This window comes from Phyllobates terribilis, unplaced genomic scaffold, assembly GCF_046119375.1.
Source record: "Phyllobates terribilis strain yellow unplaced genomic scaffold, ASM4611937v1 Scaffold_1__5_contigs__length_1240528914, whole genome shotgun sequence".
Lineage (NCBI taxonomy): Eukaryota > Metazoa > Chordata > Amphibia > Anura > Dendrobatidae > Phyllobates > Phyllobates terribilis.
Window position 1 is genome coordinate 13,610,081 of NW_027362761.1, and position 13,404 is coordinate 13,623,484.

The following is a 13,404-nucleotide window of genomic DNA, read 5'->3' on the forward strand; positions in this document are numbered from 1 at the left end:
ACAGTGTTATTATTACATTCATGTTCCTTCTAGTGGTGCAGACCTAGATGTAGCGGGAGGTGACTATATACAGTGTTATTATTACATACATGTTCCCTCTAGTGGTGCAGACCTAGATGTAGCGGGAGCTTACTATATACAGTGTTATTATTACATTCATGGTCCCTCTAGTGGTGCAGACCTAGATGTAGCGGGAGGTTACTATATACAGTGTTATTATTACATACATGGTCCCTCTAGTGGTGCAGACCTAGATGTTGCGGGAGGTTACTATATACAGTGTTATTATTACATACATGGTCCCTCTAGTGGTGCAGACCTAGATGTAGCGGGAGGTGACTATATACAGTGTTATTATTACATACATGTTCCCTCTAGTGGTGTAGACCTAGATGTAGCGGGAAGTTACTGTATACAGTGTTATTATTACATACATGTTCCCTCTAGTGGTGTAGACCTAGATGTAGCGGGAAGTTACTGTATACAGTGTTATTATTACATACATGTTCCCTCTAGTGGTGCAGACCTAGATGTAGCGGGAGGTTACTATATACAGTGTTATTATTACATACATGTTCCCTCTAGTGGTGCAGACCTAGATGTAGCGGGAGGTTACTATATACAGTGTTATTATTACATTCATGTTCCCTCTAGTGGTGCAGACCTAGATGTAGCGAGAGGTGACTATATACAGTGTTATTATTACATTCATGTTCCCTCTAGTGGTGCAGACCTAGATGTAGCGGGAGGTTACTGTATACAGTGTTATTATTACATACATGTTCCCTCTAGTGGTGCAGACCTAGATGTAGCGGGAGGTTACTATATACAGTGTTATTATTACATACATGTTCCCTCTAGTGGTGCAGACCTAGATGTAGCGGGAGGTTACTATATACAGTGTTATTATTACATTCATGTTCCCTCTAGTGGTGCAGACCTAGATGTAGCGGGAGGTGACTATATACAGTGTTATTATTACATACATGTTCCCTCTAGTGGTGCAGACCTAGATGTAGCGGGAGGTGACTATATACAGTGTTATTATTACATACATGTTCCCTCTAGTGGTGCAGACCTAGATGTAGCGGGAGGTGACTATATACAGTGTTATTATTACATACATGTTCCCTCTAGTGGTGCAGACCTAGATGTAGCGGGAGGTTACTATATACAGTGTTATTATTACATACATGTTCCCTCTAGTGGTGCAGACCTAGATGTAGCGGGAGGTTACTATATACAGTGTTATTATTACATTCATGTTCCCTCTAGTGGTGCAGACCTAGATGTAGCGGGAGGTGACTATATACAGTGTTATTATTACATACATGTTCCCTCTAGTGGTGCAGACCTAGATGTAGCGGGCGGTTACTATATACAGTGTTATTATTACATACATGTTCCCTCTAGTGGTGCAGACCTAGATGTAGCGGGAGGTTACTATATACAGTGTTATTATTACATACATGTTCCCTCTAGTGGTGCAGACCTAGATGTAGCGGGAGGTTACTATATACAGTGCTATTATTACATACATGTTCCTTCTAGTGGTGTAGACCTAGATGTAGCGGGAGGTTACTATATACAGTGTTATTATTACATACATGTTCCCTCTAGTGGTGCAGACCTAGATGTAGCGGGAGGTTACTATATACAGTGTTATTATTACATACATGTTCCCTCTAGTGGTGCAGACCTAGATGTAGCGGGAGGTGACTATATACAGTGTTATTATTACATACATGTTCCCTCTAGTGGTGTAGACCTAGATGTAGCGGGAGGTTACTGTATACAGTGTTATTATTACATACATGTTCCCTCTAGTGGTGCAGACCTAGATGTAGCGGGAGGTTACTATATACAGTGTTATTATTACATACATGTTCCCTCTAGTGGTGCAGACCTAGATGTAGCGGGAGGTTACTATATACAGTGTTATTATTACATACATGTTCCCTCTAGTGGTGCAGACCTAGATGTAGCGGGAGGTTACTATATACAGTGTTATTATTACATTCATGTTCCCTCTAGTGGTGCAGACCTAGATGTAGCGGGAGGGGACTATATACAGTGTTATTATTACATTCATGTTCCCTCTAGTGGTGCAGACCTAGATGTAGCGGGAGGTGACTATATACAGTGTTATTATTACATTCATGTTCCCTCTAGTGGTGCAGACCTAGATGTAGCGGGAGGTGACTATATACAGTGTTATTATTACATTCATGTTCCCTCTAGTGGTGCAGACCTAGATGTAGCGGGAGCTTACTATATACAGTGTTATTATTACATACATGTTCCCTCTAGTGGTGCAGACCTAGATGTAGCGGGAGGTTACTATATACAGTGTTATTATTACATTCATGTTCCCTCTAGTGGTGCAGACCTAGATGTAGCGGGAGGTTACTATATACAGTGTTATTATTACATACATGTTCCCTCTAGTGGTGCAGAGCTAGATGTAGCGGGAGGTTACTATATACAGTGTTATTATTACATACATGTTCCCTCTAGTGGTGCAGAGCTAGATGTAGCGGGAGGTTACTATATACAGTGTTATTATTACATACATGTTCCCTCTAGTGGTGCAGACCTAGATGTAGCGGGAGGTTACTATATACAGTGTTATTATTACATACATGTTCCCTCTAGTGGTGCAGACCTAGATGTAGCGGGAGGTTACTATATACAGTGTTATTATTACATTCATGTTCCCTCTAGTGGTGCAGACCTAGATGTAGCGGGAGGTGACTATATACAGTGTTATTATTACATACATGTTCCCTCTAGTGGTGCAGACCTAGATGTAGCGGGAGGTTACAATATACAGTGTTATTATTACATACATGTTCCCTCTAGTGGTGGAGACCTAGATGTAGCGGGAGGTTACTATATACAGTGTTATTATTACATTCATGTTCCTTCTAGTGGTGCAGACCTAGATGTAGCGGGAGGTGACTATATACAGTGTTATTATTACATACATGTTCCCTCTAGTGGTGCAGACCTAGATGTAGCGGGAGCTTACTATATACAGTGTTATTATTACATACATGGTCCCTCTAGTGGTGCAGACCTAGATGTTGCGGGAGGTTACTATATACAGTGTTATTATTACATACATGGTCCCTCTAGTGGTGCAGACCTAGATGTAGCGGGAGGTGACTATATACAGTGTTATTATTACATACATGTTCCCTCTAGTGGTGTAGACCTAGATGTAGCGGGAAGTTACTATATACAGTGTTATTATTACATTCATGTTCCCTCTAGTGGTGCAGACCTAGATGTAGCGGGAGGTGACTATATACAGTGTTATTATTACATTCATGTTCCCTCTAGTGGTGCAGACCTAGATGTAGCGGGAGGTTACTGTATACAGTGTTATTATTACATACATGTTCCCTCTAGTGGTGCAGACCTAGATGTAGCGGGAGGTTACTATATACAGTGTTATTATTACATACATGTTCCCTCTAGTGGTGCAGACCTAGATGTAGCGGGAGGTTACTATATACAGTGTTATTATTACATTCATGTTCCCTCTAGTGGTGCAGACCTAGATGTAGCGGGAGGTGACTATATACAGTGTTATTATTACATACATGTTCCCTCTAGTGGTGCAGACCTAGATGTAGCGGGAGGTGACTATATACAGTGTTATTATTACATACATGTTCCCTCTAGTGGTGCAGACCTAGATGTAGCGGGAGGTGACTATATACAGTGTTATTATTACATACATGTTCCCTCTAGTGGTGCAGACCTAGATGTAGCGGGAGGTTACTATATACAGTGTTATTATTACATACATGTTCCCTCTAGTGGTGCAGACCTAGATGTAGCGGGAGGTTACTATATACAGTGTTATTATTACATTCATGTTCCCTCTAGTGGTGCAGACCTAGATGTAGCGGGAGGTGACTATATACAGTGTTATTATTACATACATGTTCCCTCTAGTGGTGCAGACCTAGATGTAGCGGGAGGTGACTATATACAGTGTTATTATTACATACATGTTCCCTCTAGTGGTGCAGACCTAGATGTAGCGGGCGGTTACTATATACAGTGTTATTATTACATACATGTTCCCTCTAGTGGTGCAGACCTAGATGTAGCGGGAGGTTACTATATACAGTGTTATTATTACATACATGTTCCCTCTAGTGGTGCAGACCTAGATGTAGCGGGAGGTTACTATATACAGTGCTATTATTACATACATGTTCCTTCTAGTGGTGTAGACCTAGATGTAGCGGGAGGTTACTATATACAGTGTTATTATTACATACATGTTCCCTCTAGTGGTGCAGACCTAGATGTAGCGGGAGGTTACGATTTGCGATTTTTGCCATTTTCATGCTAGTCCCAACCAGCTATTCGAAAATGGCTGAGGATGAAGTTTGACAGGGGTGTGGCAATGCTTTCCCAAATTATTTCTAGCGTACCTTACGCCAGAAAGCTTACTCCAGTTCCCGATTGCTAATGTAAATGCTACCTGTAAGATAGTCCTTTTAAGAGGCGCATTACTGAATCAGGCTATCAGCACTGAATGACTGTTGAAACCATTTACAGGTGCACGGTACATCATGCTGTGGCCAAATATTTAACTACAGATTCCCAAAGTTCTGGCTTTACACTGTGTGCAGAATTATTAGGCAAGTTGTATTTTAGAGGATTATTTTTATTATTGATCAACAACTATGTTCTCAATCAAAAGACTCATAAATATCCAAGCTTAATCTTTTTGGAAGTTGGAGGTTTTTTTTTAGATTTGGCTATCTTAGGAGGATATCTGTTTGTGCAGGTAACTATTACTGTGCTGAATTATTAGGCAACTTAATAAAAACCAAATATAATCCCATCTCACTTGTTTATTTTCACCAGGTAAACCAATATCAGTGCACTAAGTTTAGAAATAAACATTTCTGACATGCAAAAACAAAAACCAAGAAACACGTATATTACTTACCGGTAATGTGTTTTTTCGGAACCCATGACGGCACAACGAGAGAGGGGATCTGCCCTTCAAGGACAGGAAACCTTCAAGATAAAAAGGGCGGCGCCTCTCCCCGCTTCAGTGGATTACAGAGCATGAGAGGACTCTCCGGTTAGAGCACATAATTTTAATAACTATAACGAATTTCACCCATGTGAACACTCAACACCCACCCACCGGAAGGGAGGGAATATAAAGGTGCCGTCATGGGTTCCGAAAAAACACATTACCGGTAAGTAATATACGTGTTTTTCTGTCACCCATGACGGCACAACGAGAGAATTACCGAGAACTAAGTATGTGAGGGAGGGACCACAGCCTGCAGAACCCTTCTCCCAAACGTGAGATCAGAGGAGGCAGAAAGGTCAAGTCTATAGTGATTATAGAAAGTGGACGGAGATGACCATGTAGCCACCTTACATATTTGCTCAATGGGCACGTCCGCCTTTTCTGCCCAGGAAGCAGCCATGCCCCGAGTAGAGTGGGCTTTCAAATTGTCAGGGGGATCTCTGCCTGACCCCGTGTAGGCCCTCGCAATGGCTTCCCGGATCCACCTTGACAGAGTGCCTTTTGAGACCCTCAATCCCTTTCGGGAGCCCTGGAAGGAGATAAAGAGAGACCTATCCTTCCTCCATGAGCTTGTGGATGCTAAATAAAGTATAAGGCATCTCCTGACATCCAAGGTATGAAACCTTTCCTCCTTGCTATTTTTGGGTTCAGGACAGAAGGATGGTAGGGCTATCTCCTGAGACATATGAAACCTAGAAACCACTTTAGGTAGGAAAGCAGGGTCTGGTCTCAAAACTACCCTATCGTCTAGTACTAGGGTAAAAGGTGGATCTGCCGACAAAGCCTGTAACTCACTAACCCTCCGTGCTGATGTTAAGGCCACCAGAAGTATTGTTTTTAGGCTAAGTAGTTTTATGGACCCTGAGCTAAGGGGCTCAAAGGGAGAACCTGTTAATGCGTTTATTACCAAGTTTAAATCCCAAGAAGGGACCCTTACTGTAGGGACTGGATTGGCTCTACTGCATGCCCTCACGAACCTGGAAATCCATTTGTTACCGGCCAGATTATAACTGTATAAGGCTCCCAAGGCAGAGATTTGGACCTTTAAGGTGCTCACTGCTAGACCCTTTTCTAGCCCCTTTTGGAGAAATTCTAAAATGGCTTTAACGGAAACCCCCCCCCACCCAGGGAAACTCCCTGAGATGACAACAACAACTTCTTCCAGACTCTACTGTAAATCTTGGTAGTGATTGGCTTCCTACTCTTTAGAAGAGTAGTGACTAAATTTGATGAGAAACCCCGACCTTCTAGCAACGACCTCTCAAGTTCCAGGCCGCTGAGTGCAATCCTTTCACCTGAGGATGGAATATAGGCCCTTGAGCAAGAAGGTCGGGAATCTCTGGAAGAATCCAGGGGTTCGTGATGGACATGTTTCTTAGCCAGAAAAACCACGGCCTCTTGGGCCAGAATGGGGCTATGAGGACCACTCGAGCCTGATCCTTCCGAATTTTCCTCAACACTGAAATCCCACCTGCACTGGAAGGCGTCTACTACTAGCGGGTTCTCTAAGGGATTCAGTGAGCAGAACTTCTTTGCCTTGCTGTTCTGACGGGTTGCAAACAGGTCGACCTCTGGAGACCCCCACATGGCTACTAGCTGGCGGAAGATCGAGAGATTTAAAGCCCATTCTCCCTGTAATAATGGCCTGCGACCTAGAAAGTCGGCCTTCATGTTGTCCTCTCCTCTGATATGAAGGGCCCTTAAAGAGAGAACTTTTCCCTCTACCAGCGAAAATATTCTCCCCGCAACCTGCATTAGTGACCTTGAAAGGGTTCCCCCCTGATGGTTCACATAAGCCACCGCAATCTGGTTGTCGGACAGAATCTTCACGTGATAACCTCCTAGTAGGGGCAAGAAGCTGATCAGTGCTTCCTCTATCGCCCGTAACTCCCACAAATTGGAGGACTCCTGACTCTACTCCTGTGACCAAGTTCCCTGTATCGGGCGGTTGTCCAAGTGCCCCCCACCCCCTGGGGCTGGCGTCTGTAGCAATCACCCTGGTGAATTGGGGAACCCAAGAAACGCCTGTCTGGAACGTGCTTGTCTCCAACCACCAATACAGAGACTGAATCACATTCCGGGGGAGAATTAGCCTGCTTTCTAGATGTCCCCTCAGGATCACTTCGTTTCTTAGTACGTCCCATTGGAACTCTCTTGAATGATACTGGGCCCAGGGTACCGCGGGGATGCAGGAGGTGAGGGATCCCAACAGAGACATTGCCCCCCTGAGAGTCATGACTGGGTCCGCTATTGCTGCTGAAACTAGATTCTTTATTTTCTCCCTCTTTTGGTCGGGGAGGCGGCATTCTTGCCGAATCGAATCCAGCGTAAGGCCCAAAAAGATCTGAGTAGTGAGAGGGATCAATTTGGATTTTTCTAGGTTTAAACACCATCCCAAGTCTTTTAAGATGGTGAATACCTGATCGACCTGGCCCAGACAGTGATCGTATGTTTTGCCCACTATCAGGAAGTCGTCCAGATACGGAATGACCAGTCTGTCTTCCTCCCCGAGATGGGCTGTAACCTCCGCTATCAGTTTTGTGAATATGCGGGGCGCCACTGCCAGTCCAAAGGGAAGCGCTCTGTATTGGAAGTGCTTGATAATTCCCTGCATATTTATGGCTACCCTGAGGTATTTCTGAAAATTGCGATGGATCGGCACATGATAGTATGCGTCCTTTAGGTCCAATACTGCCATGTAGCAGCCGGGAAATAGAAGGGTTATAGCTGATTTTATTGTCTCCATCTTGAATGACGGAATGTTCAGGAACGCATTTAGCCTTCTCAGATTGAGGATGACTCTTTATGACTTGTCCGGCTTTTTTATAAAGAATAAGGGTGGAATAAACCCCCCCTCTTTCTTCTTGTGGAGACACCTCTAGCAGGACATTCTTTTGTAGGAGAACTGATATTTCTTCCTCTAGTGCCCGTTGTTCTGGTAGAGAGGATCTTAGGGCAGTCAGAATAAACTTGTTTGGTGGATTCCTCCGAAACTCTAGCTTTAGCCCTGATTTCACTAAGTTGAGGATCCACCTGCTGGAAGAGATCTTTTCCCAGGCTGGAAGGAAGAGAAAGAGCCTCCCCCCCACCTGGGATAGAGTGTCACTTCGGCGGCTTGCGACTATCCTGGGAGGGCCCGCCGAACAAAAATCCTTTCCCTTTCCTGGAACGATCTTCCCATCTAGGTTGTTCCCCGGACGCCCTCCTGCGGCCAAATTTCTTCCTCCTAAAGGACTGCTTGAAGGATGGGATGGAAGGCTTACGGAACCCTTTCTTACTGTCCCCCGCTTTCTCTAGGATTGAGTCCAGAGAGGTACCAAACAGAAAATCCCCCTCACATGGAAGAGAGCATAGTCTTCCTTTTGCCTGTATGTCCCCTGGGCAACACTTCAGCCAGACCGCTCTACGGCCGGCGTTAGACAGGGCCGCAGATCTTGCCGCTAGTCTGGCGGAATCTGCCGAGGCGTCCGATAAGAAGGCCGCCGCTCCCTTCAATACCGGCAGAGAGGCCAGAATGGAGTCCTGTGACTCATTGTTTTTAATCTGGTCCTCCAACCTATCCAACCATACCATAAGGGACCTCGCTGTACAAGTTGCCGCTATGGCTGGCTTCAATGCCCCCGCCGCCGACTCCCAAGTACCCTTAAGGAAGGTATCTACCTTCCGGTCCAGTGGGTCTCTCAGCATCCCAGAGTCCTCAAAAGGGAGGGAAGATCTCCTAGAAGCTTTGGATACTGCCACATCCAGCTTCGGGGCCTTACTCCAGGAAGCGGTATCCTCCTCACTAAACGGATATTTCCTTTTGAAGGAGGATGGAAGGGGGCCCTTTTTATCCGGCCTATCCCACTCTTTCCTGATAAGACCCTGCACCTTATCATTAACACGAAAAACTCATCTCTTGCGATCCAAGGTGCCAAACATAATATCCTGCACTGACTTCTTTGTTTTCTGGTCAACCAACCCCATTGTGGATCTGACGGCTTTAACTAAGCCATCCACACTTTCCAGGGGAAAACAATGACCTGGCCCTGCTCCGCTATCCGAGGAGGAAGAGTCAGTGGAGTCATCCAACATTCCCTCGTCGGACTCAGATTCTGAAAGTAGGGGTGGAGTTTTTGCTCTATGGGCCTGGGATGGTTGGGACAGGGATTTTAACGATCTCTCTACCTCAGACCTAATCAAAGTCCTTAAATTTGAAGAAAAAGTTGGGGCTTCCTCCGCAATTGTCTCTTCAATACAGGACTGGCATAACCTCTTGGGCCAATCACTCGTTAGGCCCAATTCACACAGGGCACATACTCTACGTATGGACTTCTCTTTACACTTCTTAGGGACATCCTGCCCATTACCGGAGGAAGGAGAGAGAGAGACAAAACAGAAAAAGTCTACATTAACACATTCGACTTTCACGTAGTTCACTCACCACCCAGTAGATAAAGACAAGGTACCGGAACGGGAGGCAGGACGGTATCCGATACTTCTCCTCTGGAGACCGCGGAATCATCAACCCTGCTGGAGCTATGCCGGCTGGATCTGGAATCCTTGGCGTTGCGTGTCCCAGAACGTCCACTGCTCCTACTCTGCGCTGGACGCTGTTCCTGGGTTCGCCTCTGGCGCCGAGGCTGCTCCGTCTCCTCGTGCTGCTGCAGCTGCAGCATGGTCGGCTCTTGCTGCTGATGTGGTGGAGAGGGCTGCTGTGAGGCCATTACGCTGCACTGCGCCGCTGCCTGGCCGGTGATCTACCCTTAAGTACCTCATTGTGCCAGGGAGATCACCGCCGGCGTCCCCGCAGCTTCCGGTACCGCCCCTGCCGGGGGTCAGGAGGTCCCGGCGCGCGTCATCGGGGCGCGACTTCCGGTTTCGTCATCTCCCGTCGCTCCCCGTGACGTCACATCCAGGACGCGGGGTTGCCGGCCACCATGCTGTGCAGGTGCCGCAAAACCACCGCTCGCACGCGGGGAGACCATATGTTGGCGCCCCCCGCTGCGCTTCCAGCATACAAGGGACCGGCCGCAGCAGAGACTGTGCCCTGCCAAACCCAACCGGCCCTGGCCCAGGTAAGACGATCCCGATTCTGTCATCCTTGCGCCCGACGAGAAGGAAGGTCCCCCATCAAGGACAGGAAACCACTGAAGCGGGGAGAGGCGCCGCTCTTTTTATCTTGAAGGTTTCCTGTCCTTGAAGGGCAGATTCCCTCTCTCGTTGTGCCGTCATGGGTGACAGAAAAAATTAGTGATGAATATAGCCACCTTTCTTTAGGATGATGCTCAACAGCCTTCCATCCATAGATTCTGTCAGTTTCTTGATCTGTTTTCGATCAACATTGCGTGCAGCAGCCACCACAGCCTCCCAGACACTGTTCCGAGAGGTGTACTGTTTTCCCTCCCTGTAGATCTCACATTTTATGATGAACCACAGGTTCTCTATGGGGTTCAGATCAGGTGAACAAGGGCGCCATGTCATTATTTTTTCTTCTTTTAGACCTTTACTGGCCAGCCACACTGTGGAGTAGTTGGATGCATGTGATGGAGCATTGTCCTGCATGAAAATCATGTTTTTCTTGAACGATACAGACTTCTTCCTGTACCACTGCTTGAAGAAGTTGTCTTCCAGAAACTGGCAGTAGGTCTGGGAGTTGAGCTTCACTCCATCCTCAACCCGAAAAGGTCCCACAAGTTCATCTTTGATGATGCCAGCCCATACCAGTACCCCACCTCCACCTTGCTGGCGTCGGAGTGGAGCTCTCTGCCCTTTACTGATCCAGCCTCTGGCCCATCCATTTGGCCCATCAAGACACTCCCTCTCATTTCATCAGTCCATAAAACCTTTGAAAAATCAGTCTTAAGATATTTCTTGGCCCATTCTTTACGTTTTATGTTATGTTTCTTGTTCATAGGTGGTCGTTTTTCAGCCTTCCTTACCTTGGCCATGTCCCTGAGTATCGCACACCTTGTGCTTTTTGATACTCCAGTAACGTTGCAGCTCTGAAATATGGCAAAACTGGTGGCGAATGGCATCTTGGCAGCTTCACGCTTGATTTTCCTCAATTCATGGGCAGTTATTTTGCGCCTTTTTTGGCCAACACGCTTCTTGCGACCCTGTTGACCATTTGCCATGAAACGCTTGATTGTTCGGTGATCACGCTTCAAAAGTTTGGAAATTTCAACACTGCTGCATCCCTCTGCAAGACATCTCACAATTTTGGACTTTTCAGTGCAAGTCAAGTTGCCTAATAATTAAGCACACCTTATATAGGGTGTTGATGTCATTAGTCAACACCCCTCCTCATTACAGAGATGCACATCACCAGATTTACTTAATTGGTAGTTGGCTCTCAAGCCTATGCAGCTTGGAGTAGGACATGTAGAAAAAGTATCATGTGATCAAAATACTCATTAGCCTAATAATTCTGCACACAGTGTATAGAGCCAGAGAGGGTAGAGATAGAGGCGGGAAGGTGTAGTTAATTATTTGGCCATGCCATGATGCACCGAGCGCTTACACTTGGATTCAACAGTCATTCTGTGTTGATAGAATCCCTTTAACAATTCAGGGTTTGTGGTGGTGCTCATGCAAATGTTTGTGGAACTCGGTCCGATTTCGGACTGCTAATGTACAGACTGCTCCTGACCCGAGCGAGATAGCCTCATAAAAATACATGAAGCTGTCACGCTCAGATCTGAAGCGCTACGGTCAGTCCGTGCATTGCGATCCGAGATTGAACTCTTAAATTGCCATGCCCCTCCATATTAATGAATCGGGGCCTAATTATTTTCCTAAAGTTATTCTAAAAGGTCCAAAAGATGTGAGATTATAACTTACAATAGGAAAACTGTTTGATTTACACAAGAAATACAACCTCCCAGTGAGTTAGAAGTAAAATGCACAGGGTCTGGCTATGTATCACATAATCTCCAATAGATACAATATAATTACTTGATGCAAGGAAAGGAAAGGAATATATAGCCTTAAAGGGAACCTGTCAGTCAGTACATGCTGTCCAAACCACTAGCAGCATGAATCACAGCACGATTGTAGCAAGATGCATTGTCTTTGAAATGCTCCGACGTTTTAGTAAGAATATGGTTTGAAAATCCAGCCAAGAAAAATAGGCAGAGTTGACAGTAGCCCAGCACCGCCCTTGGCCAGATATCCCAACACATATCCCAAAGGCTAGAAGATTGTCAGGGCTCTTGCTAAATACACAAATGGGACATAGCTGTCTATCGAGAAGTCGGACTAGTCTCATTTCTGTCTATGGCCCCAGCCAGATCTTTAAATATTTTTGCTGAAACAATGTGAGCGTTTCATAGGTGGATATACCTGGGTGCAATCGTGACAGGTTCCCTTCAAAGTGAATACCAAAGTCTGGCTCATTTTAACTGGATGTGTAATGGAACCTATATATAGGAACTAAAGGGAAGGGTGCTCTAAGTACTGACAACACGATCCATGAAAATTCATCAGTGCTGACCTAAAATTGGCTGTTTCGTTGTCCAATTCAGAAGTGATGTAAACAGTTACTATGATCTCTACCTTAGTTCTGAACATAACCTCATCTGTTCAAGTGTGTCTCTGGATGTGTTCTCCAGGGTATATTAGAATACAAACGTTTTCCAGAAATACGCTACTGTAATCAGAAAGTTGTCTCCTAGGCCCCGAGAGGGTAATATAATGTCTATACACACTGCAGTCCCATGAGGAGTAACGGAGCACAGTGCCACTTACCTGGTCTACTGCTTAAGTATTACATACTAAATATAGTGGGCTCATCAATCAGCAGCAGTCCGGTTTATCTTACCGCTTTGGTTCTCTCCTCATGTACGGCTTTTACAGCCTCCACAGAGTTTATAGTCACTGTTTCACTGCTCTCAGTTTTTAGCTGTTCCTCAAATCTTTCCTGCAATTCAGAGACTGTAAACCCCATCTTTGGGTAGGAAGGTGGTGACTCCTGAAAGAGAAACAAACACGTAGATTCAGACTTTACATGGCCTGAAAAACACTACCAACAGATCTATGCTGTCATGTGGGCGACCCTATAAAAAGGGGAATTGTAATGTTAGACATTTATGGCATATCCATAGGATATTTCATCAATGTATGATAGATGCAAGTCCTCCCTCCCAAATTCAGACGGAGAAAGATTGGGGAGATGGCTGTGCACGTCCGAAACTCTCTCCGTTCTACAACGGACACTAAAACAGCAAAGCACACCAGTTCGGCCATTTCCCTAAGTCTCATAAAAGGGAATGGAGTGTGGCTGCCTTATCAGCAGGGCCAGGAATCAGACACAACACAACTACAAAAAAAAAAAAAAAAAAAAAAAAAGA

The 13,404-nt window shown here is 45.4% G+C and overlaps 1 protein-coding gene across 2 annotated transcripts in view; it reads right to left on the minus strand.

Moving 5' to 3' along the window:
• Positions 1–13,404, minus strand: part of POLRMT (RNA polymerase mitochondrial) — a 158,249-nt gene that overhangs the window by 116,140 nt on the left and 28,705 nt on the right. For both annotated transcript variants that reach the window (XM_073655100.1, XM_073655093.1), the window contains exon 6: positions 12,876–13,025. In XM_073655100.1, coding sequence (XP_073511201.1) covers positions 12,876–13,025 — 150 coding nt within the window. The remainder of the gene's footprint in view (positions 1–12,875; positions 13,026–13,404) is intronic.